This window comes from Etheostoma cragini, chromosome 1 (assembly GCF_013103735.1).
Source record: "Etheostoma cragini isolate CJK2018 chromosome 1, CSU_Ecrag_1.0, whole genome shotgun sequence".
In the NCBI taxonomy this organism is placed as follows: Eukaryota; Metazoa; Chordata; class Actinopteri; order Perciformes; family Percidae; genus Etheostoma; species Etheostoma cragini.
The window spans coordinates 2,842,078-2,869,112 of NC_048407.1; the positions used below are offsets into that span (position 1 = coordinate 2,842,078).

At 39.4% G+C, this 27,035-nt stretch overlaps 1 protein-coding gene across 2 annotated transcripts in view; it reads left to right on the forward strand.

Moving 5' to 3' along the window:
* si:ch211-186j3.6 (neural-cadherin) overlaps nucleotides 1-27,035 on the forward strand; it is a 302,735-nt gene that overhangs the window by 185,267 nt on the left and 90,433 nt on the right. For both annotated transcript variants that reach the window (XM_034874840.1, XM_034874848.1), the window contains exons 25-26: nucleotides 2,039-2,268; nucleotides 12,749-13,026. In XM_034874840.1, coding sequence (XP_034730731.1) covers nucleotides 2,039-2,268; nucleotides 12,749-13,026 — 508 coding nt within the window. The remainder of the gene's footprint in view (nucleotides 1-2,038; nucleotides 2,269-12,748; nucleotides 13,027-27,035) is intronic.

Here is a 27,035-nt window from a genome sequence, read left to right on the forward strand (position 1 = left end):
CCTTTCCTACCTTTTGTCTCAGTCTTTCTGACATCAGTATACTACTACATATTTATCCCTTTTTTGCACCTATTTGTGTGAAATCACAAACCTATAGGCAGGAGTGTGTCTGTGCACCAACGCCTCGACTCCACTGAACCCTCTGGGAAGGAGAAAGCTGTAGTGAAAAGTGAGGCTGGATCAAAGCCAGGTGCAAAGGCTGCCACTCTGTGTTAGGAATTACTACCCTCTCCCTCCAGCCCCTATCCCCCCTGACTGCCTGTGTGCATGTTTCTCCCGCTGGACTGACTGATTGGAGCTGACATTAGCCTGGATCCCTCTCGCTGTATCTGCTGAGCCCATTCTGAGCCCCCTGTCTTGTCTCTTAATGCCTAGGCTCTGTCTCTTTCTACACACTCACAAAACTAATGACCCTGCCCAACTATGTTATGTGTGTGTGTGTGTGTGTGTGTGTGTGTGTGTGTGTGTGTGTGAATCAGTTTGAGTCTCATAATGTTCATTACAAAGACATTTTTGTGACATAGGGCAGTTTCCGGTAGTCCGTGGAATTAGTTCTCAAGTTCAAGGAAAGGCTCACATTTGGTCTTAAAACAAAAGTCACTGACTGTACCCATGTTTCCATCCACAATTCAATTGAATTTAGACAGAAAGGTTGTACGTTCAATCCAACTCTGAACGTGTAAAATACGGACGTCTGGACATCGGCTGTAAGCGTCCAAAAAAAGGCGCCATTTGGGCTGTGTAGAACGTCCCGGGGAGAGCAGCATGTAGACGGGGGTTAGTGAGTAGTATGTAAGGGGAAAATTCCACATAGGGAGGTTGGACGGTGGGATGAAAGGGTCAAACATAGGACTTTCACACAGGAGAGCGGAGATCATGTCCCACGTGTGTCCTCAACCGTCCTGATATTCCTGCGAGTCATGGAACCATAAGCCCATCCACAAGCTTTTCCTTAATCTAACATTGTCAAAAAGGACGCCAATAGTCCGACCAAGCGCGTTTAGGCAAGGCGTGTTACATGATGCTAAAGGAGATTTTTAGGGTCAATAACGACGACAAATGCACCAGATCAAGCGTCCGTATTTTACGAGATGGGAGTAAGAATATGTTGTTCAATCTCACTGAATTTTCTCTTGATTGGTGAACGGATTATGCGAGAAACGCATGATTGGTGGGTGTTTTCACAGAATTACAGCAGCTACAGATGACAGATCTTTTTCAGAGCCCACAAATTAGTTATTGCTTTCGGGGTATAAAGATTATTTTTCAAACACTGTTTAAAACATATTAAATATGGATATTGGAAATAGTTACCAACCCTAATTTTCAAACTCAAGGCCAACATCTACCTGCATTTTTATGACCGAACATGGTTGAATTTGAGACCCGAATTCTACCGGGGAACAGCCCTCCTTAAAACCTAAAGGGTCCATGAGCTTTGCCTTTGTTGTTTCCTTTCACTTTTTGTTGGTGTCTCTACTGGTGGTTGATCCTTTAACTATGTAAATACATAGTCACACATATTTCTTCATTTATATTTCTACTCTGATATTCATATACTTCGTGCAATACAGAATTTCCCTTCAGGGATCAATAAAGTGTTTCTGATTCTGATTCTTCAAACAAGTTTGAAAAAGATCATGGATGATCATGGCGGTCAAGTCATCAGACCTGTTCTTATGGCCGATGGTACAGCTATCTTAAAGTTGATCTTGTTAGTGTACCAGTTTTTATGGACATAACTGTCAAATTTGGTCCTTAAACATACAACTGTGTTATGCTTAACCATAGTTGCACATACTATGCAGACAAAATCACCAACTTTACAAAATATTTTAGTGGATAAAGTGAGTCATATTCAATCATTAATCATCAAATCTTCAGTCTTAAGTGTTGTGGAGTGTTTTCTTAGTTTAGCACTTAAGCCCAGTTTAAAAAAGAATAGTTGGCTTTATCCTTAAGCACAGGTGGAAATAATGAGGCCACTTCTATACATTCTACAATTCCAATCGAGTGTGTGTGTGTGTGTGTCTCTCAGATATCACAGCAAAGGAGTTCATTGAACTGAGAGGGAAGCAGCGGAGCCGCTGCGAGCTGCTGGTGGACTTCCTGTCTGAGATGCTCTCCGTTTCATCTGATGAAGTCAACGTCTTTAGCCTCATGGATGTGAAGGAGCGAATGCTAGATGTCCGCTTTGCTGTGCATGGTGGACCCGCCTTCCTCCAGCCTGAGAAAATCCATGGCTATCTAGCCGCCCACAAGCAAAAGGTAGGTCGTTGTCTGTGTCTTTAGCCTTTTATCCACATCAATACGATACATGTCTTACAATCTAGTTGTTTTGTCAGCTGACTGACCGTCTTAATTGATTGACAAGACAACCTTTTGAATAACACGCATGTAATCTACATAACATAATCCAACCAAATGCAAACCAGTGAGCAAGGCAATGGAAAAGTCAAGCCACAGAGAAATCCCACATGGGCCTCTTGTTGGTTGCAGGCAGCAGTTTTGCCTCTGGCAATATTTTTGCTGAAGTCTGAGGTAAAATCCAACAAATCAGATGTGTCAGTCAAAATGTGGTACATTGTCTCTGTTTACTGGATGCATGACTAATAATTCTACAAACAACAGAGTACAAAAACCCGACTACATCACTATTAAAAGCAGTGTCCAATAGTTTGGACTCATGCTGGACAAGAAACTCCTTTTAGAACGATACACTTCTGACATCTGTAAATACTGTGAAAAAACTATCCGTAAACTCCAAGCCTTTTGACATATTCCCCTCTTGGGTTATCTTTCAGGAAAAGCTTCTTTTTTTAACTGATTTTAATGTACTATATGCAGGGTTTTCCCTTACTATCTACATTTTTAACACAATGGTGGGCAGTGTTTTGTATTATTGCCCGCCACCTTGGTTGAAAATGTTAACAAAGGCTTTCTTTATGTCTTTTCTAAAGCAGAGGAGGGATGACACATAAACAATTGTGATAATAAATTGCAGGTGTACGTGAGGCAAAAAAATGTGTTTGAAAGGAAAATTTAGCTTAAATTACAAAAGGAAACAGGTGTTTAGTTTGAGTGCTTGTGTTTGGACCCCAAGATGCAGAGACTGAGGCGGTGATGGTGTTAAGGGTGTTCATTGAAATATCCAAGAGTGTCTGCGAAACTGGCTGGAGAAAGTCAGGGCCAATTGAGGGCTGGCTGGCATAGGTGGAGGAGATGGCGGGCTGACCAGAAGAATCACTTAGCACTGATTGGATTGTTTGCATGCTCTAATTAAACTCCAATTAGTCCAGAAATCCAAAAATACAACAGAGTCTGTAGTCTCACGCAGTCTAAAAGTCAGGTTAGTTACTAGAAAACACAATAGCAAAGAGCCACTGAACCATCCCGACTGAATTGGCATAATGTGGAAAACGAGTGGCGTCCTGACCAGGCCTTTATGGGTGGAGTGATTACAAGATAACTGGCAGGTGTGCCTTGTTGCAGAGACCCAGCTCAGGGGGAAACAGCCTCTGCTGCACACACTGCCAGGGAGAGAAACAGGAAAACCACCAAACACACCAAAATCCCAAGACATCAAAAACAGACACCACCATGACAATAGGAGGACATCCTCAACTCCTTATGTGATGCACATGTGGTTACCATGCGTACCGCAGCAGCAACATAGATATCTACCTCTATTAGTATCGAACATTTTGAAACGATAACCAACCCTATAAATAAACACATTTGTTTGCCACTGATGTCTGAAATAATGTAATAGGTTGGCATTTAATTTCCAGAAATAATATAAAGATAAAAGGCAGAGGAGGACACAGAGATGTGACAAAGTATTTAGGCTATTTAAACATTTTTAGACTAGGTCAGTTTAATACACTGTCAATGTCTCCTCTGGTCCAATACTTTCTTAATAAGCCTGCCAGATGACACAGTTCAGCAGGAAAGTAAATGTCAGTCTGACCAGAAAAGAGTGAGTTATATACCAGTTGCTGAAAAAGTGAGTAAGTAAACATTTACACCAAATTCATGTTTTCAGGAAAAGTGGCTTTGACCCAGCATGGTCCAGAAGCCCTAGTTGGGTTATGAACACATCTAATGGGGTGTTGTGTGTACTCATGAAACACAATCCCTCACGCCATGTTCTTTTCATAAAGCAGTCACTCTAAAGGTGAATGCACAAACTGTGTTCACCGCAGACTCCACACATGTTTTCCAGCCATTTTGTGTATGTGTGTGTGTGTATATATATATATATATCTTCTACATGGATAACCAAGTATCTGCTCATCTTATTCAACATAAAGAAGGACTTGCTTTCACAACAGTGTTTGCTCGTTATGGTGGGCATTGCAGCAACAATGCTTGGTTCCCACCTGGGTTTCTCCTTTGATCGCTCCTGCCCGAAAACATCTCTCCATTGCAGTCCAGGCCAGTGGACACAAAAACATCAGAAGTGCTGTATGTATTTTTCAACATTGCTGCTCATTTGTCCTGAAAACTTTCTCAATTCATTTTACACAATGAAGAGTTTGACGTGACAGGAAAAAAAGTTGCCGTAGCCAAGTAAGCATTTCCATGGTCTCAGAGAATTTGAAAATGTTTGACTACATAATGTCTCATTAAAGAACAAGCAGTGCACAGTGGTAGTCAAAGGTTTGGACACCCTTTTCACTACATAATGTCTCATTAAAGAACAAGCAGTGCACAGTGGTAGTCAAAGGTTTGGACACCCTTTTCACTTAAATAAGAAAAATGTGTCCAAAACTTTTGACTTGTAGTGTGCAGGGTGAAAGACATATACTGTACCTTCAACTCTTTTAACCTCCAAACTCAACATCATATATTTACCTTAACTCTTCTGTAATAGATGCTTTTATATTTTGATTGGCATACTTTGTAAGTGTGGTGTGCTTGGAGCCTCTTTCATTATAGTAATGATATCAGTTGAAGCAGCGCAGCTGCATTTACACCTGGTACTGAGTTTAATTATCAGGCCAGGGACTTTCTGTGTAGAGTTTTCATTTTTCCCACATGTTCACATGGGTTTTGTCAATGTCCACTGGTTTCCTCTCATAGTCCAAAGACCTGCTGGTTTGGGAAACTGAAGATGTGTATGGTGGGATACTTTACCTCTGCCAGATCTGCCATCCTGAGTGGAGTTTGCTTATTGAACTTTTTGTTAATATTTTATCCCCTTCATTGCTTGTCTCCTCAGTTCCCACACAGTCCATTGGATGTAAATGTAAAAAACTCCAACTGAAATTGATAGTCGCCACTTTAACCTCATAGTCATTGTTATATTTAAAAATCTGTATGCATGAGCACAGATTCAAACAGAAAATGCGTCACTGTACTCGTACTGAGTGACTTCTTAGTACCTTTTGTCACCGTATCTTTTATTGTCCAATTCAAGCTAGAAAAAATACACAATATTTCCATATGTCTCTTGTCAATTTAGGTTTTCATGTTCCCTGATTAAATGATCAAGAGCTGTGAACATTAGACATTGAACCTCCTTCATCCAGGCCTCAACATGTTAGATTGTGCAATCTCATGATTAACTGGCTCACTATCTTCTTTTTTTGGTGTTAACAAAGAGAAAAACAAATAGGGCAGTGGGGTACGCAATTTACCAGACAGATTACCAAACTTCCCCTGCTGAAGTACCAGGCTCAGCCTGCACTGAGTTTTCCCTATAAACTCTTGCAGTCAATGGCTATATGATCATTATGTTCAATAATATTCAAAATCCAGTGGATTGATCTACAGTTTTTACTTAAATCACACCAAACAGCTTTATAGTAATGTGGTATTGGAATGAATTGGTATGAAGAACAAAAAAGGACAGCGTTTTAATAGTCCGGTTAGTTTGAATACATAAGAGTGATACAGAAATAGCCAAAGGTGATATGTCAGATTAGATCAGGCAGATGCCACCATCTTGGATTTAAGAAAGTCACAAGTGGTTTACAGAGAGAGAATCCTTTTGAATGTAATTGAGCTTCACTGTACCACTTCAATTACCTAAAACACTGCTATCTTGTCTAAAATCCTAAGCCAACTCAACCAAATGTACAGCTTGTATGGTTTTTTTGGACAGGCCACCTGTAGTGGACATGTCTTACTTCTTGTTAGTGTCAGTGATGGTATGAGTCTCCACAGATCATCCTCTACCTAAAAGAAGCTGACAGACCATTTCTGTTATTTAGGACACAGGGAAATGAGGTCTGATGTAGGCCATTGTCTTGGACAGTTTTATCTGGGCCAACCCAGGTAACACAACTTATTTCTTCTTTATTCATAGTCCATGAGTGTGGAACATCCTTTTAAATCCCACCCAGTTTGACTCTAACAGAAATGCACAGTGTGGATAATGCCTGTAATACTTTGGCTGTTGCGGTCAGGAAGCAAAAAAAGAAAAAAACTTCCCACACAACTGTGCTCTTTCAAATGCAAGCAAGGTGTGTAAAATAGATCCTCCTATATCCTCCTTTAGTTATAAATTGTCTTAATAAATTACATTTCACCCCTCATAGAGGGCAGGCAAAGCAAAATTGAAAACTTGAAAAAGGATACCAACATTATACAGAAGAGGGTTAGTAAAAATCAAACGTTTCACTTCATCACACTGACGCTCCCTGGCCGCTGGCTTCAGTCAGACCTCATTTCACGTTTCAAAAGTCTGAATGGGAGAAGGAGATGTGTGTGTGTGTGTGTGTGTGTGTGTGTGTGTGTGTGTGTGTGTTTGTGTGCATGTGCGTGCGTGTGCATGTTTAAGAGAGTAAGAGAGTAAGAGAAGGAGAGTGTGAATCAAACAAAGTTGAGTTGTATGCATTTCACCAGCAGGTAGAGAAAGAGAGCAATGACCCAATGTCCTCAGAGGAAAAAGGGTGTGTGTGTGTGTGTGTGTGTGTGTGTGTGTGTGTTTTCGTGTTTGTGTTTGTGGGTGTGGAGCAAATCCAGAGTCCAGTCATGGCCATGGTGGTCAGTTAAGGTCAATCACCACTCAATCCTTTGCCTCTCTCTTACCTCCACTCCTGGGTACCGTCTCTTTGTTTCTTTGTTGGCTTTTGTCGAGGAAGACAGAAGGCCTAAGTTCACAGACATGGAGAAAAGCATGCAAGTATATGATTATGTTTTTAGGATAAGAAAAGCGTGACCACAGAGAGAAGCGGAGAGGTTGATGTGAGATGTGAAGCATGGTGATGGAGAGGATGAATGAGAAGTATATAGAAGAAAAAGGAAAGGTGGGGGGCTGGTGGATGGGAAAGAAACAGGGAAGGTGGAAAAAGGAGGGATGGGTTGCTGAAGATGAAGCAGCGCTTATGTTTAATGTTCTCAATTCTCAAGCAATGCCTCAAAAGTAGGAAATAAAAAAAAACGACATTTCCAGTAGAGCTGCACAATTAATCAAATTTTAATCACGATCACGATTTTGACTTCCCACGATCAAATTTGCGTGATTGAGCGTTTTTTTTTTTAAAGCGTCATTTCATAGAGCGCAGAGTTTTTTTGCAAAGCCAATCTACCGCTCCGTAAACCACTGTCTGCTCATGAACCAGTCAGAGTAGTTCCCTGCACCCCGTGCAGCTTAGTTACTAGATGTAGACAGTCACAGAGTATCGGGAGGAAAATTCAACAGATAGCAGTCGGTTATACGTCGGTCTCAAGGTTTACCAGTTTATCGGTAAACGCAACGTTTTGTACCGTCTGTTGTTTTTCAGACAACAGCAGTGACCAGTGCTAGTCGGTGCTAGTAGCGTTTGTTAGCTGTTAGCTCCTCTAGGATCCAGTGCTAATGTCCTCGCATCTGCTGCAATGCTATTTATATGGATATTGTTTAATTTTGCGTTAGAAGCAAAATAATCGTGATTATCATTTTGGCCAAAATCGTGCAGCCCTAATTTCCATTGTCTATTTTACTCCCGGCTCTACCTCAATAGTGGGAGTTATTCGTCTGTGTTTTGACTTTAAATGATACCACACAGGTTTTTGAGTTTAAAAAAAATCATTAATATGGCGCTCAGATACCAAGGTTCATCTTGTCATAATATTAATGTGGCCCTGAAGGCAATGGAGATGATCCTGAAAGCTTCTCAGGGCTTTGGAATAATACCCGCCAGTCCTTTGTTGCTTGCTATACACACTTGTCCGCCTTTCAAAGATCAAATGTATGCTCTCTGTACATTTTCCTCAACCTTCGGAACGCTATATACAAAGGATCAGACTTGCTGATTTATTTTCAGCCATGTAGGCTTTGGGGGTTAAGAGACTTCATCCAGTGTAGAATAAAGTATTTCGTAGAGAAACCAATGTATATGTACTCTCAAGCGGAAATACATATATTTACACATATTACATTGGATTAATACCAATCTGTCTTCATTATTTTAGCAGCCCTCCTATGATGTGTGTGCTAGTTTAAAGGCCACCAAAATGATGGTCAACCTTTATTTCAGATATTTCAGAAGTACTCTCAACCTTCCACACCAACAATGAATTCATTATGAGGTTTTTAACTAGCACATGGACAATCAATCAGAGTCTTTTTGGAAATCTTACAACTGTTGAACTGTGTGGATTATATTTAACATGTAAATCAGCCTAATAAAAGAGGCCACATGTTAGACCGTATACAACCCATGGCCTGTCTGGCACTTGTGGTGGTCCTTCATTAGGCATCTCTGATAATCGTGATTTTTTCTCTTATAATTTTACTGTAAATGGTTTTAAACTATACTAGATATCCCAGAAAAAAACTGTAAGGAAGCTCTATATTACAAGAGAAGCTAGTGCACTTTTTAATTAGATCTGTAAGTGTATCTGTAAATTAAGGTCAATCCTTGACACACTGGCTCCACTAAAAGAGAATAAGATGACTTTAAATCAGATACCTCCCTGGAGAAATGAAGGGAAATTAAATAATTAAAGAGAAAATGTCAAACAGCAGAAAGAAGATGAAGACATAATAAATGATTGCTCAATTATAGAATGTTCAAATGTTATTTACAACAAGGCAACTAAACCTGCAAGACGAGCAGACTTCTCAAAACGTGTAACCCACAACCGACAATTGACCATTTAATTAGTCCAGCAGTATGTTTTTTAGAGATCAAACAGACACTAATAGATTGAAGAGATAGAGTATTTAAATCTTAATACTGAATACACTTTGTTTTATGAGCACACACTGAATAAATGTCTCCTGTTTGAAGCTAAGATGCTTGGTAAAGTTATTTACTAATTAAATCCAGCAACCTGCTTTTTAGATCCAATTCCCACATCCAAATGTTTATGGATTTTTTTTTGAAAGAGTTACTTAACATTGTTAACTATTTTTTTCAGATGGGTGTTTCCCCTCTGCTCTAAAGAAAGCCATACTTAAACCTCTTCTGAAGCAAAACCATTTAGTTGCTTTAGTTGCAACTTCACAGTCTGATTGGTCTCTCTGGTTCTGTTTTTTAATAATTTTAAATCATATCCTAACAATAGAGAGTGTTTTGTATGTATGAATGAACGTTCTTCTAAAATAAATAAAATAAATGTTGGTGTTCCTCAGGGGTCAATTTTAGATCCTACACATTTCACAAACTGCCCCTTGAAAAAATAGGGTCAGTTTCAGCAAATATGACCTTTAAGGTCCTTTTCTATGTGCACTATATGTCTGTCTATCTATATATACGTTTTACTAAATGGTGTATTTTGGTATTTACCAAGTTAGAGTTTTTATGTATTTCTAATGTAGCTTCTGGTGTTTCCTCACTATAAATTGATGAGATTTCATGATTGCGTTTCCTCAGCTCCTGTTTTTATTTCGAGGGAAGGCTCTCATTATTAAGTGTTTCAATAATTACAAAGCAACTTAACACTTTGTATGGATTCTTTGAAGCACTTTGTGTTACACTTTAAATGCATGAAAAGTGCTATACAAAAAAGTCTGATTGAATGAATGATTAGTTTTTCAAAATATGATCTACAGAAGACAATGCAGAGCAGATTCCCACCTGAAAAGAATTAAAAGAATGAAGGAAACACAAATATGCTCTCCTTTCAATAATTAAAATGTCTTATTAGCTTTCCAAACTAACAAAGAAATGAATCATGAATAAAGCCCTATTTCGGGTGCTATTGAACAGGATAGGGGTGTCCTTGATTGTGTCAAATCTTGGTTTTAGTTATGGTTGTGGTTATGGTTGTTACGTATTGGTTGTTTGCTTATTGTCACTGATCCCCCTTGTTTAACACCCAGCACAATGCTGACACCTCTCCCTCCTGTCTATACACCTTATGTCTCCAGCCTCTCTAATCATCCCCGCCCCTTTCTCCAATCCCACTCCGTACCTCCCTCTCCCTCTGCAGACAGTTCTGCACTGCATTGGTGCATCTCATTGGCTTTAAATGTCAATGATTTGAAGGATCCATTATCCTGTGCTGCGAAGGAGACGACACAGAACTTGACCTACAATAAAGAGAGACCCTATTGACCAGACCCCTCTTTTAACATTTTTCTATTGATAATGCAATAAGGTTGTATAAAAAAGGAGTTTACAATAGATTCCAATGCTGATACTGTAATCACGATAAAAAGAAAGTAGAAAAAACCTGCAAAGAAAGTTCTTCTGGAGCATAATACACTTTCCATTTGCGTGTTATTTGCAGTGTATGTCCTTACTTTATTATGGCTAAATGGTACTCTTTACACATTCTACTCTTTTTAAGTTGCTTACTGTCTTTTAAGTATCATTTTATGATCAGATGTGTGGGTTAAAACATATTCATACAACATTGTTACACAAACTCTTTAAAGGCTAAGGCTAGCAATATTTTCTTTTTCATGTCACTCTCTCAGCCTTCTGAAGCTGCCACACAATCCCCACCCATGTTTAATTGAATCTGCTTGAATTGAAGGCTGCACATACTCAGAAACACTACAGCCAAGGGAAACCAATGATTAGAAGGATTTCTGTCCAAATTGACTATTAAGAGGATGCAGTAATGATGCAGGTAGGTTAACTGAAAGCATGTGATTTTGAATGGATTTTGAAAAATGGAACACTACTAATTATCTTTCCAACTTGTAAAGCTCAACTGCTATGAGACATCAGTCCGCAATAACAATGATCCATGAAACACAACCTGTATCCAAGGCTTAGCTACAGGAACACAGGCCATTTGGTGGAATAAATGGAATATATGTGAACTGCATTGTTAGTGAGTGCAGTCCAGTCACACTGAATGATGTCTAATCAGTCCAGAACATTGAGCATGAAGTGACCTTCTTTCGGTTCAACAATAGTCGCATTTAGTGGGTATGTACTGTATGTGTGAGAGTGTGTCCATGCGTTTCTATGCCCATGTGCATGCCTACACAATGAGTGCATGCATGTGTGTGTAAACTCTGTAAAATCTATTTGACCAGAGTCACTCTAACCAGCCAAGGACAGCACAACCAATGTGGAACCAAATGCAAAACACTGTTCAATCACATTGAATCTGCACTTTCCACATCAGAATTCTGTTGTTTATCTGTGTGTCAGTGTGTATGCACATGTGTTCATTGGTTTGTGTAAACTAGATTAGCCAGACATTATTACATACCCATACATATGCATGTAATATCCTATATTATGGATCATTGAGTCAGTTCCTCACATGTTATTGTCTAGACTGGGTTTTGCTATATTTCTTTTTCAAATGTACTCAGGTTGTAAAATGAAATTACATGGATAAACTATTAATTTGTTTTGAGTACACCTCCACAAAAAAACATTAGGTTTTTGAATTGGGATAGGATTAGGCTCCAATTTTTTATGTCAGTGAGTACAGATGAAGACATTAAATGTAAAGACTCATATAAGGACACCTGACCACAATATACCTCAAACATTATAGCAAATAATGCAGGAAGATCCCTTTCATGTTAAAGTTGGATTGGTGGTGTTTCTTTTTCTCCAACAAGTTTGGTGATTTCTAGCCGGCGTGGCAAAAAAACTTAAGATCACTCATTTGTTCCATATGTTGGGTCCGCTCTGCCAGCTGTTAAATATTCCTTGATTTTTAATTAAAGTATGTGAAAAGATTATTAGGATGTATTTGCATATCAAGAGCCACCCTCCCATCTGATATCTGTAGCTGCTTCTCTCTAAAAACTAAAGTTAACTTTTTCTTTCAAATTACATTTTGAATGATACAAAGTAAAGTTAAATTAAACATTTGAATGCACTCACCCTCCATTTCAGAGACCCAGATTCATTACCAGGCTATGGTGCTTCTGGCTTGTTTGTGTTCCATAACATGAAAACAGCTGGTAGTGTTTGTGGGTGTGAAGCTGGGGGGGTATAGTTGTCACTCCACCAGCACCACCTTTTGATAGTTCAACCCATCATTGTGGGTGCATTTGATCAACCACCTACAGTGGCTTGTTCCAGGCACTTCTGAACTTTGGTTCCACATTATGTGCATCAATCTTCATACCGTGTATTCTGGGTGTGGCTCCGTGCACCGGACCGTGACCCCCATACTGTTTGGTACGAAAACACAAACCGTTACAGCCCTATATGCCACCTGCTGGGGGCTAGAAAGAGAGATTGGAGAATGGACTGGTGCAGATGTCAAGCCCAGAAAACTATTATAGTGCCTGGAGTGGTTGGAACTATAAAAGTACTACTGAAGTTTTACCTTGTGTTTCACCAGTATACTGTCAATATCTGGTTTCTTTTCCTGGTTTTTCTCCATCCAGCTCCAGTCATTCCTTCAGGTCAGCGTGTCCCAAGTTCGGGTAGACGAGTGTCCCAGCTCGGAGTGTGCCGGGGCCGGTGGCTGCACTAACGTTTTGAATGTGCGGGACACACCCACAATCGTGGATTGTGGGACCATGAGTCTTGTATCTGTGACGGTGGAATCCACAGCTGTGTGCTCCTGCCCAGGTAGAGAACAGTCCCATCAGCCCTGCACCGCATACCCCAGAAACCCCTGCTTCAATGGTGGCGTGTGTGTGGACACTCAGCATGGCTACAGGTAAGTTAAAAATGAATGTCATACCCAAAAACAGAGCCTGAGGGGGCAGAGTTTAGAAGCAAGCTATCACTTTTTTAATAACATCAACAGATTTCTCTTGTTATTCCAATTACATCATGATAGTCATCAATTGCAAAATGATGACGCCTGCATGCCATGAGGAAGCAGAGCCTGTAAGAATTAGTGCAGATGAAAACAGTTTGGTTTCCTTTTCAATCCTCCTGTCACTTTGACTTTATCACTGCATTAAAAACAATAACCTAGGGCACCAATGCTATTTACTTTCCCAAGTCATTCATAGGACAGAGAATTTAGAGCTTAGATATGACTAAAGCAGGAGTTGTCAACAAGTAAAAAGATGAATCCATGAATAAAATGATGCAATTTTCAGAAAGTATTTACTTGTAAATGTGCAGGTGGTATCCAAGAGGATATGTGTAAACACACTATGTATTAAGAATATTAACACCTATTATTCACTATCAATGTTTGATATCTCACCAGCCACAACGCAGCGCAACCCAAACGCGTGCATGAAGCGACTCTACGCTCCTCTAAAGATACACGCCATTTCCACGCGAGGCGGTCAGGGTCAGACAGCAGGAAGTGAAACAGCGAGAATAGCCAGTCAGTTTACGAAAGCAGTGATTATTCTGTAAAGCAACAATAGATTACAGACAACATAACCAATGAGTCAGGCAGTAAGACATCATGGGTGTGGTATGGCGCGTCACAGACGACGGAACAAAATGGCGGCGCAGCCAGAACACAGCACAGACCCTGTGTTCCGGCTGCCCAGTAGAAAATCCGGTGTTCCTTTATCAGTCTCACTTTGCCTTAGTCTTTTATGGAAAAAATATGGCATGAAATATTTTATTCCTTCATTGTTTTCTTAAAAAAAAAAAAAAATCTCTGAAATGATTTCAGCTTTTTGTGGTTTAGGACATCACTATGAGCTGAGAAAATAGCAGTAATGAGCTGGTGATGGAAGAATCACAGCGAGTGTGAAGGGTAATTCTAGACATGATTGTACATTAAAATGCCTCTCTCTCTTTCTCTCCTCCTCTCCTTCTCTCTCTCTCTGTCTCTCCCTCTTCTCCCCCCTGTTTGTGTTTAAAGATTAAAGTTGAAGCCACATAGGAGGCTAATTTAGAAGGCTATTGTTTTGTATGTTGCTGGAGATTCTCTCCTTCTCTTTCTCTATCTCTATTCTCTCTTTGTTTTTGCTGTTTCCTGGCTATGGAGGTTAAAATATGAGATAAATTATTTTAACCTCTGTCTTTCCCCTGCTGTCTGAAAGTTGAAGCCTCATTATTAGGGAATGAAGCCAATGGGTCCATTGGGTCTCGCTTTTGAAAAATGTGCTACACAGATCGCAGTATTCTTAAGTTATTTCAATACATATAAAGCATCATAAATCACCATCATTCTCACTGTCTGTATTTAGTGGAAAAAAACGTTCTCATGCCATAGCCATAAGTAGTATAGCTAAGTACTTGTTGTTGTCAGATTTAGGTACTGTAGCAGAACTCCCATACATGAAGACGTAACAACTTTAAGGTCTCATGAAATGCCTTTGAGACGTTTTTCTATAGGAAACAGGATGTATGGGTTGTTCTGTCTGACTCATCTAAGGTGAACTGCTGGGATATAGTAACATTCTTTCTTGAAAGTTTAAGTTGGCTTTGATTTCCATTGTTGTCAATGTTATCAGATAATTAGTGTTAAATCCGTGCTTTGGAGTTTTGTCAAAATTCATACCTGTACTAGGTATTCAACATACCACTTTTTAATAATGGCTTAAAAAAAAATAGGACTGACCTCAAATAATTGAATTCTTAGTTGTCTAAGACTATTTTGATGACTAATCCATTGTTGTTTTAAAGTGCCCATATTATGAAAAAAAAACAATTTTTCTGGGATTTGAGGTGTTATTTTGTGTCTCTGGTTGATCTGAACACGATCAAACTTGGAAAAAACTATCCATGCTGTTCTGAGCGAGATCCGGTTTCTTAATGCCCTCTGCCTTCAGTCTCCGGGTGAGCTGTTCAAAATCTGCACGGCTTTCTACGTCACTAGCCGATACGAGGTGGCAAATGTAAATGTGCTGTATTTATATAGAGCTTTTCTAGTCTTAATGACTATTCAAAGCGCTTTTACATCATACAGAATACATTCACCATTCACACACATTCGTACACTGTGGCCGAGGCTGCCGTACAAGGTGCCACCTGCTCATCAGATAACACTCACACACATTCACACTCCAATGTACAGCACCGGGGGCAACTCGGGGTCCAGTGTCTTGCCCATGACACTTCGACATGAACTGCAGGGATCGAACAACCAACCTTCCGATTGGCAGGCAACCGCTCTACCACTGATCCACAGCCGCCCCTTAGCCGCCCAAACCGTAGCTCATGCTAGCGCTAGCATGCTATCTCGTCCTCAATGGCAAAACACTGCTCCAACAGCCACTAGTTGACCATAAACTCCAAAAGAACTACTTCCTGTCCCTGTTCTGCAGGTATTCCACAAGTGGCCCTCGTCTAGAAGAAGTCTCCCAGCTAATAGTATAGAAAGGAGATGTCTCACTCTGTAGCTAAAACAAGTGAGATGTCTCACTCCGGAGCTAAAACAGAGACCAAAACACACATGTAAAAGGTTTGGGGTTTTGGGTGCATACTAATTTACTTTTGCTAGTTTAAGGGCGGAAAAAAGGGTCCATGCGCCAATGGATGGTTCAAAAGGGTTGTACTTAGTGTCTTAATTAATCATAGGTGTGTATTGAGCGTACACATCTGCACGTTGAGGTAGCGGTTGAGGTTGGAATGCTCCCGGTAGTTCATCAAGATCAGTAAATATCTCTTAGTGCTAGTTTTATGCTAAGTTTTTGGTTCTGCCAGACCTCAAGATTTCCGAGTGCTGAAACTTAGCTGGTCCACTACCTGGCCCCCAGACTTAGTACAATGTGGGACATTGGTTATGTAGGAAAGCAGTATGAGACAGTAATCAATCAGTAATTATTGGCTGATAATTTTCTAAACAAATCAATTAGTTATGAAATTAGTTGGTCTAAAAAATGTCTGGAAAAGGTGAAACATCAGCTGATCAGTTTTTTTTCCAAAGACCAAGATGACGTCCTCAAATTTCTTTAATAATTTATTTGTTGACAACTAATTGATTCATTGATTAATCTTTGCAGCTTTAGTAATCTGATTACATTTGGGCTGATGCTGTTAAAGTCCCAACTGCAAAGAAGACAAAGACAATGCGTTCACATTCAATGCTATTGAGACTTAACTCAACAAGTCATTCATTTCCAGTTAGTAATGCCTGGTCATGGTGAATGAAGACTAGTAAGACGGTATGGTATTTTAAGAAGAGGAGAGCAAGGGAGAAGATGGAAGTAAAGGGACTAAAAATAGGAAATTAAGGGAGTGAACATAACATCAAAGACACTGCGAGGAAGAGAGTAACGGTGTGTAACTGTGTGTGAGTGTGTTCATGCTGTGTTTAGTTAAGCAAATTCTTTCTTAAATGATGTCGGTGATTAAAAAATGTGAAGTGAATGAACACATCAAAATAAACAACCTGCCCTGGGCCACTAAAGGAACATGTTATTTAATACTATGGCAACAAATGTTCCAGATACCCCATTACTGCTGAGCTCTTAATTTGAACTCCCAGGTCTCCTTTTTACACTTATTTTGCTTATTACCAGCAGAGTATGTTGGTTTTTACTGGTGTGTTGGCAACTGTCATGAGGTGAATAAAATTACGTTGCAATAAGTATTTGTGTTCATGCCAAAAGGAATTCTTGAACTTAGAGTTATTACCAGCTGCTACAACTAAACATCACCGGAACAATTCCCAATTTCAATAAGTGGCAGCGTTGGCATTGCCAGCTACAGTATGAGGCAAGAAGGACGTAGTTCAACCAAGCATGTAAATGTTAACTCTCCCCCGTAGGACCGTACACAATTGTTTCCTAGTAACCGAGACCAGACTCGGGATCCAACTCAGTCTGCGGGTCCAAGTGGACTCACTGTCATATATCAATGATATCAAATATCTTGATTGTTAGGACATGTACTGCTACCTTTTTTCATCATGGCTGCTTCTTAACTGGCATGGCATCATGCTGCTGCCTGTGTTAATGTTCCCTTTCTGTTTTGGTCTAATCTGTTCAACCACATTTTGGATTCAGTCTATTTTTACTCTGGTCTGTTTTGAACAGGGTCTTTTCTTTTTATATAAGCATGTTTTTCACATGTCTATTAGATCAGTCCAACCTACATCCCTCTGAAGTATGAATGTTATTTGTAGGAGATGGGTGCACTGAAACACTATGAGAGTTATCTATGCTCTTCTAAGATAGCACAAAGAGAGTGGAATGAAAGTGTATAAAAAGGGGCAACATGACATAACCATGAAATACAAGGCTTCATTAAAAAAGACGTGTGCTGAAAACATTTCAGTTTTTCTTCTTAGGCTCATGTTCAGCTATTTCATTTTGGGTTCAATCTTCTCTTAATGTGAAGGATAGGCATTAACACCAAGAGTGGTTTATTACAGCAAGAAATACAGATGTGTCAAAATGTACTACTACATGTACTATTCACATTACCTCCCATAAACCTGTTCGCACACACTTCCTGAATATCCTGCCTTTACATTCTTGGATTTGTAGAATTTTGGGGAAAACAACTTGTGCGCAGCTAGGGACTTACAAGTCTTACAATTGACTCTGTAAAAAAAAGAATACCCTTATTAGCGCCAAGCTCCTGATGCCCAAGTATAAATGTCTCCCTTGCCTCCGGCAACAATTCAACACTTGAATGGCTGTTGCATTCATCCTTTTAAAACAAATGAATAATTGGCGCTAAATAAAACATTAAACAGACTTTAGCATGAATAGCTATTGAGAAAAGACATGAAACAACATAAAAATGGAACAAGAGTTTTACTTTGTTGGTTTGACATGTTGACAGAGACACCATTGATACACCACAATGTCAAGCTGTGTGTGTGTGTGTGTGTGTGTGTGTGTGTGTGTGTGTGTGTGTGTGTGTGTGTATGCAGGGTTTACCTGCCTGGCATTTCTACTGTTATGGGGGTCTGACTTGCAGAAAAAAATGTGATTTTCAGAATAGTCTCATACAGATTTTGTTGGCTTGTGTGTTTCTTAGAGTTATAAATAGTAACAAACAAACCTCCGAATAGATGACAAATCTAGCATGTTAGCTGTCACATCCTGCCATTTCTTGTTTCGAATTCACAGCAAACTGAAGCAGAGTGTCTTCATTACCATAAATCACTCTGTAAACAGGGCCAAAAGTGGGGTGAGAGCGTTTCTACAAATCCTTTTAACTACAAACATGATGATGAAATATGTGCTTTGGTGCTTCTACTGGTATATGAGACATGGTGATGGCCCTATTTAACTTTGTGTAATCTAGCCTGGTGCTTTGTGGATCCCCAGGCTGGCATCTTTAATGGTGGAAGTGAATGGCTCTTTGCAAATGAAACGCCTATGAGGATGAGTCTCAATGACAATGAATGCTTGAATGTTAAGATGAAATTAAGAACCAATGCTCACACTGCCGCCGGGTCAAGAATAAAACTGAAATCACTGAAACACTATGCTGTTTGAACTGTAACACAGATGACAACATCATCCAGAGCCAACCTTTATTGTTAGCTATTTACAGAAGTGCAGCTTCTGTTTATTGATGTCACATGACATCTTTTGCAGTATAAGACCAAGTGGCTAGCTAAAACCTCGCTAACACTAATCAAGATATACACACACACACGGCTATAGTATTAATTCGTGCAAGTCATCTCAAGACGCTTTATGGATAGAGTAGGTCTAGACTACACTCTATAATGTACAAGGAAAATCTCCCTTTTAGGAGGAAACCTGGGAGCGACCCAGGCTCTTGGTAGGCGGAGTCTGACGGACCGGTTGGGGTTGAAATGGCAACAACAGTCACAGTAAAATATAATGGAGCAGTGACTCCAATTATCTGTATTCATGTGTACAGAATGGTATCCTCACTAGTATAGGAATATTGTCATAGTGCTCTGTCATGAAACCAAATATAATAATAAATACTTTATCAGTCCTGCAAGGTGAAATTACAATTGACACTCATTTGCAACATTTTATACACAGGCCTGAATTACACACACGCTCATTACCTATACGTGCACTAATGGGGAGATGTCAGAGTGGGGGGGCTGCCCCCAGTTTGGGGGTGTGGTGCCTTGCTCAAGAGAACCTTCAGGTGAACGGGCATCTATCCAGCTACCAGTCCACCACCATACTTTGGTCTGTACAGGGATTGAACCAGTGACCCTCTGGTTCCCATCCCAACCCCCCATACAGTATGACTTTCTCCATTGTGGGTGTAGTTGAATTTCCAACTCATGATTTCACGCTATGTAAGTTGACACTGTGGTACCCCAGGTGTCATTCAGGTCAGAGTCCAACATAACCTCATAACCAGCCTCAGGCAGAGGAGAAGCTCCACTCTATGTATCCCTATAAGGCGGCAGACCTGACAGGCGTTGAGTTTAAATACACCTACAGGAAGACAGGAACTTCAGAGATTTGGGATGGCACTACCCTGTACTGTTTAATCCTAACTTCTTCTCATGTGAGATTTCCTTTAACGGTCTCCCAAATCTTCTTCATGTATGTCAACATGAGTTGTGCTGTACCTGAGTTTTTTTTTTGACAACAGAACTTGCATTTACACAGCACATATCATTTTTTTGGGGGTTTTAATAATTTATTTGACAGGGACAGTGTACATTAATTAACATTGCTGTAAATGCACCAGAATTAGCCAAAAGACTATTTTTCATCCGTTGTCCCTGGACAGATCTTAAAATTGTCTACCTAAAACACAGCAACAATAAGAAATGAATAGAAAACACAGTTAAATTTCAGTTTGACTTTAACATCTAAAACCTGGCCATGCTAATGGCATACAATCATTATTATGCCAAAAATAAATTACATATTTTAGCTTTGAAGTGATAATGTAACGAGGAACATCTCCATTTTCAATACACAGGCAGCAACCATTGACAATGGCAGAGTTTAGGCATTCACAGAAAAAATAAAAAAATAAACGTAGTAGTAGCGTGTAGTAAGATGTTAAAAATGAAAAAAAATGTAGTCCTGAAGCACCGTCCCAGACATGCGTGTTCAGTCCCCCAACACGTGCATTACACACTCCCTCTCTAACCCTAACATATGTGAGAGCAGAAGTCTCATCATTGCACACCGCTAACCTTCGCTTTCTTGCGGTGTCTCATATAAGTTAATTTTACCCTTCAGCTTCATTTAATTAAAAGCAGTAAATGAAAAGTGCAGGATTTCAGTGTGGCTGGCTGGAGCCAGGGAGTAATGTGGCTCACTGCTGGACCACAGCAGGAGGACTGGATTAGCCTTTCAATTAAACACATTCACGCAGACTCCTTGCCTGTTCTCATGAACCATACGTTAGAAAAAGCTGCCAAAAGCAAACCACTGTAATTTGGATGATTTCTGTGATTTTTTCCCCCTGCTGTTTGCACCATATTGACTGCTGCTATATAAGAATGCAGCTGGCCCCATAGGGAGGAGGTCAGGGTGCATGGGTAGGCGCTAAAGCCCAGGACTGTCAAGCCAGGGAGCAGAGTTTGCTCCGGGGGGGGGGGCGAGTTCGACCCATGAAACCTTTTTCTTAACCCTCACATGAGGGTTGAGGGTTGACCCGTTTTCCAATATCAATGTTCTTTTTAACATGATTGATTCCACACAACGCTCTTTGGCAAGTACAAATGTCTACTTTCATTAATTTTGGGGCGTCTTATTCAATTTTATAGCATATGAGAAAAAAACTTTGAAGTGCTTTTGAAATAGTGTTGAGTAAAAGTTGACATTTTCCAGTCTGTGGTTATCCATCAACATACATTCCTTTAATTTAGTTAAAAACTTTTCTAACTCATTATTAGGTATAATTTCCTTTAAATGAGGTTTACTGACCATAAATTCCCCAAAAAACTAAAGTTAATAATTTTGTGTAACGTAGTGTTAAATATAAAAAAAAAGTGACAAACATTGAAAACTGTTTTGAAAAAATTGACAAAAACAAAAGAAAAGTGAAAAATGTTGATAAAAAGCATCAACAAAAATGTAAATTTTTAATTTTTTGACGGGAACACAACACAAGGGTTAAGCTTTATTAGTCGTTCCAGTGCTAAAACGCTTGTTTTTTCTTGCCTAAACTTAAATGTAATCTCTGCAGAAACGACCGAAAGCTTGCAGTGCTCTGTACCCGACTCCAATCACTAATTCTCAGGTAACCGAACCACCAACTACCGCTGCTGTATCTAATGACTTGAATCAAGTTCTGTTCAAATTAATCACTTTTGATGAACCAATACAAAGGGTTAATGATTTCCATTTGAGTGAAAAGATGAAAAGATTTGAAAGGATGTGAAAAAGTGATGAATGGATAAAGATGTTACCCAGCATGTGATGTTATCCAAAAATGTGAACTTTACTATTCAGTCATTCAAACCTTTATTTAATCAGGATAAAACACTCCTTGAGATTAAAATTTGTTTACAAGAGTGTCCTGACAAGTGGCAGCAGCACGGTTTCAAATAGACACAGAGACACTTCCAGGTAAATACATCGACACACTTTCACTCATCATATTCAAACAACAATGTCATGATAAAAAAACAATTTAAAAACAGTGACATACAGACTGCCAAGGTCCTTTTAAAATCCTTTAACCCTCGTTGTCTTCCATTCAAAATTGAAAATCAACACTTTTGTTGATGCTTTTAATCCACGTATTTAACTTTTTCTTACTTTTTTGTCCCTTTTTTAACACTTTTGACACTTTTTTCAATGTTTGTCACTTTTTTATGTTTAATACTACGTGACACTAACTTATTAACTTCAGTTTTAGAGTTATTAATTAGAAAGTTAGGAATTTATGGTCAATAAACCTCATTTATAGGAAATTATACCTAATGTTAAGAGTTAGAAAAGCAGAAATTAGGAATTATTTAGACAACAATTTAAAGAATGGATGTTGATGGATAATCACAGGCTAGTATATATCAACTTTTACGCAATACTATTTCAAAACTACTTAAAAGATTTTCTCCAAATGTTATAAAATTGAATAAGACACCCCAACATCAATGAAAGTAGAGCTTTGTACTTGCCGAAAAGCGTGGGAATCAATCTTATTTTGGGTAGTTAAGAAGAACATTGATATATTAAAACATGTCAATTTGACCCAAGGACAACATGAGGAAGAACTAAAAACTATTGCCTCGTAGCAAACCTGTATGTGACTTGGCATGTGACCTTAACATATCCTATAAAAAGTACTTCTAAGGTATTGAAAGCCAGAGTGTGAACATCTGGCGGAGACATCTTCCAAGCTTCAGCAGAGCTTGTAAATTAATGCTGAGAATCTTTGATATAATAAACCTTTAAAATCAAAGACAGTGTCAAGCGGCTTCCTTGTCAAACACATCATTCAAGCATTGGTGTTAAAACACCACACCGCTGACCTGACGGAGCACCATGCGGAGCACCATGCAGAGCCAGTGTCGCAGAGCTCTATAGCGGCTAAACACATCTGCTAACTGCTGCTGAAACGACGAGCTGTGACGGAGGTCTATAGCCGCCGTCATGACTAGCAACTGCCACTCAGCACCACAAAGCTCTGTAGCTGATGTCACGTGACTAGCCGGCGGTCTCTTTGGTTTTCGTATATCATATCATATCATATATCATCGGTTTTAGTGTGCATAACTGTTCGCACAACATCCCACGAAGCCGTTCATGAGAATGAATTACAGATACACACGCATACACAGTTATTAGAGATGTGAACGTTTGTTTCTTGTCACTCTTTGTGAATCTATTCTGCAAACAATGGTGCTTTGCTTTGCATGCACCTAAATAACCATGTTACCACACCGATGGAGCAGATATCTTACCCCTAACAAAGAGTAGATTGTCTCCTGGATCAGACTCTCACAAAATGAAGGTCTTTAAATCATTTAGCAGAATTTAGCATTTCCAATTATGCTAAATATGTTAGAAATTCTGTACAGCTTGTGTCTAAACTGTGAGAGCTCCAGACCACTACACTGTTGAGTCAGACTCATTAGTTTTTACATTAATACATGTTGCTTTAAATATATGATATGTGTTCTTTAATAGACCCAACATGAACACAGTTATACCCTTACAGTAGACACCATACACCTAATTATGCTTTTGAAAAAAATGCAAAACTTACAGTAGACACTGTTATACCACATTACACATTGATTAGAAATCAAATACATAATAAGGCTTTAAGTGTCATTTGTTGCTTATTAGAAAAAAACTACCATTAAGTAATGTCCAAACCAAGTTAAGCCACATCCGGTTGCTACCTCACACAGTCCCTCGTTGCCTGGATCAACATCATATCCTGGTAGTAAAATATGAAATATGTTTGACTTTATCACAAATGTACAGCATCTTCTTAAATTGATGGGGCTAGATGAGGCATGATCACATAGCTTTTATTAAATGTCTCTATTTCATACATATAATACGTTTTTCTTTAATTGAAACTATCAAAGTCCATTGAAACTCGCTGTTTTGAACAATAAAAAAATCCGTCCGTATTGGCCCTATTCTTCTAAATGCCTAAACTACAAACCTTTTGAGTGGAAAGTAAATCGGGAATGATAAATTGCAGCTTCTGCTGGGCCTAAAATATCATGTGTTGAACGTCTTCTGTGCAAAGTGAATGTGGGCTAAAATGAAAGTGTTTTCTTTGTGAGGTACCAGCTATATAGATGACAGGAGAGAACAAGGCAAAGCAGGCACAATTGTCAACCCTGAGACCCAGCCACTGCATGATTGTCACATCTTCAATCACTCTACAGTACCTGAGCTCTGTAACATCTGCTGTGTGATTCTCCAGGTTCAGAGGAGAGGAAGCGAGACAAAATGAGGAGAGAAGGGAAAAGGGAGACGAGAAATGAAGGAAATTGGGAAAAGAGTAGAGCAGTGATAAGCGAAAAGAGGAAGTGACAAATGAATGTTATAAAGGAGATACAACTAAAAGAAGAGTGCAAGAATGAATAATACATGTCCATAAAATAAGAGTTAATCTGAGATAGAATAGCTGTAGGATAGTTTTCTGTTCCAGAGGCTTTCAGATATGACCCCACCCAAAGCCATACAAACATCCACAAACAGATTATAACCCAAGATTGAAGGAAGGACATGCAGATAATCAAGGGACTGGGATTAATAATGAGATCAGTGGGGTGAGGGGGTTGGGGGTGGGATTACAGCTCCCTTTCCAACGTTAACAAACACAATTCCCAGCAGACAGCGAGTGAGCAAAACAAAGCTGCCTTAAGAGGATTGGAGGGCTTGGCCATTGTGACTTAAACTATGCATCGGATTGTCTCGCGTTCAAGGGATTAAGATGACATTGCCAAAATGGAAATGCAGGCATGGATTTTTTCCTCGTGCCTCTATTCATACACACTTATACACAACTACATACTGTTCATAATGGGTCGATTTGAACAGAGTGACTCTTTAAAGCCTCTGGAAAGTTTTTTCTATAACATTTCATAGACACATGAGAGACAGAATGAAGATAGAACAAACTCTCAGATGTCCCTTAACAGCTACCGTGGGAAAGCCCCACCCAGGTTTGAAGCTCAGACACTTTCACTACAAATAGGCCCACAAGCAGTTTTAGCCTCTTCAGAAACATTTAACTGTATGTACAATTGTAGCAACATGATTATTATAGTTTTCCATACACAAAAAGTGAGTATAAGAGAAGTTAGTTTGAGAGGCATTTTAGACAATTAAGTTTGGAAGAACCCTTAAGTGACACTTAAGTGTCCTAAGGCACACTTTAGGACACATAACCGACTGTCTGTACAACACAGACAGACACTTACTTGTGCACACAGACGCATGCACACACCCCCACACACACACACACACACACACACACACACACACACACACACACACACACACAGACACTTACTATGTTCTTGCATGTCACATTAGCATTATCCTAACAAGTTTGTCTGATCCTGTGTTTCTGTATCTCAAGGCAGTGAAATGACACGTTCCATGTATGGTGCCTCAGTGTGTGTGTATGTGTGTGTGAATGTGTTTGTGTCAATACATGCACATGATTTTTCAACCACGCATCTCTGTGTGGAATTCTGTAGGGCTAAAACTAGCCCTGTGTATCCTTCGCCCTAAAACTAGAACAGGAATTGCCCTTACACTTTTCTTGAAGGTATCTACACAAGAGTGACATGACACTGTCATAAACCTGTCGTAAACATAAACAAGTCATAAACGTTTTTGACATTAAGCTTATTTTAGTAAGTGTCATTCAGTTTTTTCATGCCAAGTTATGTCATAACACATGACTGTGTCATGTGGTCATGACAGTGCCTTGTCAATCATATGGAGATACCTTCAAATAAAGTGTCACCCTTGAATGGGGGACTTTTTATATTAAAAAGCTAATTGAAATGCAAGGCTTTCTCATCAGATTCATGAACAGCTATTAAACAGAGAAGAATGAGGGATGTTGAGAATCATTTAGATTAGGAGAAAATGATTTAGGTATGTTTAGCGCCTTGAAGATAAAATGCACCTCAACAAACTTGGAAAAGGTTAAAAAAACAGCTGTTGCTGATTATCTCCTGGTTTAACTCGGCTTCTCTGTGGTGTATTTTCTCCTCCACCTGGGTGAATGGTGATTGCCCGGCATGGCTTGATGTTTCATCTGTAGTCGGGAAAATTGTTCAGCGATCTACAACCCAGTCAAGATTTTTTTCTGTACTCAAAAAGCAAGAATCTATTTTAAAGATTGGAGATGTCAGTCAGTCAGGATCTAATCGTAAATTATGTTCTGTACTTCAGACAGATGAACTGTGATGCAGAGATTCTTTTCTTTTTTTCTCTTTCTCCTTCTCTCTTGTTTTAAATGAAGGAGCTGTCCGAGGTATGAGCCTTGAGCTCCATCAACACTGCCAAAGCATTTTCATTGTACTGTATGGAAGTTCAAACACTGTTTTCTCTGGAGTTGCTAAAGTATTTTTGTTCTCCTGTCAAAAAATCCATTTATACTCCAACATCACTGAGATCGTCCTGCCTGGAACGGAAACGGCAATGAACAGGACCGCAAGGGCCTGCAGAGAGCTCTTAGTTCGGCTGATCCTATACAATAGGCGGGGCTCTTTCCTGCCTTAAGGATATTTACAAGAAAAAGACTAGGAGAATAAATAAAGATGCAAACCACCTGGGTAACAGCCTTCTCTGCCTGGTGAGGTAGCAGATACATCAGGCAGCACTGAGGGGCTGCTAGCCTCAGATCACTGGGATCCTAAATGAGGACTCCATCCAAAACTGAACCTCATTCAATTTTATGGCACAAATACATACGGTTGATGGATTAATTGATTGATTGATTGTTTGATTGATTGAAACATTGACTGCTAAAATTGAATGCCTAACAGCATTTGCATTACTGGCATTATTGTGTGAATATCAGTATATATGCCATATGCTGCATATATGAATGAATGGTAATATATTGTATTGGTATATATTGGTAATGCCTTACCATATACTGGGTGAAACCTCTCTATTCATCTGATCGAGGACCTTCTCCTAATTTGCTTACTGGCCGTGTCTGTGCTGCCTTCCAGTTTTGTTCCGTCTTCCGCTACACGCCTTACCACACCGGGAACTCACAGATTAAATTGTCTCTACTAAAGTACTTTACTGAACAATCAGGTGTTTATTAAGCTAACATCTACTGTCCCTCCCACTCCAAGCATTCCTGCAATTAAACGCCATGCCTTCTCTGTGATGTCCTATTATGTTTTTCCATTTCCAAGATGAATCTCTCGTTGTCCATGGTGTT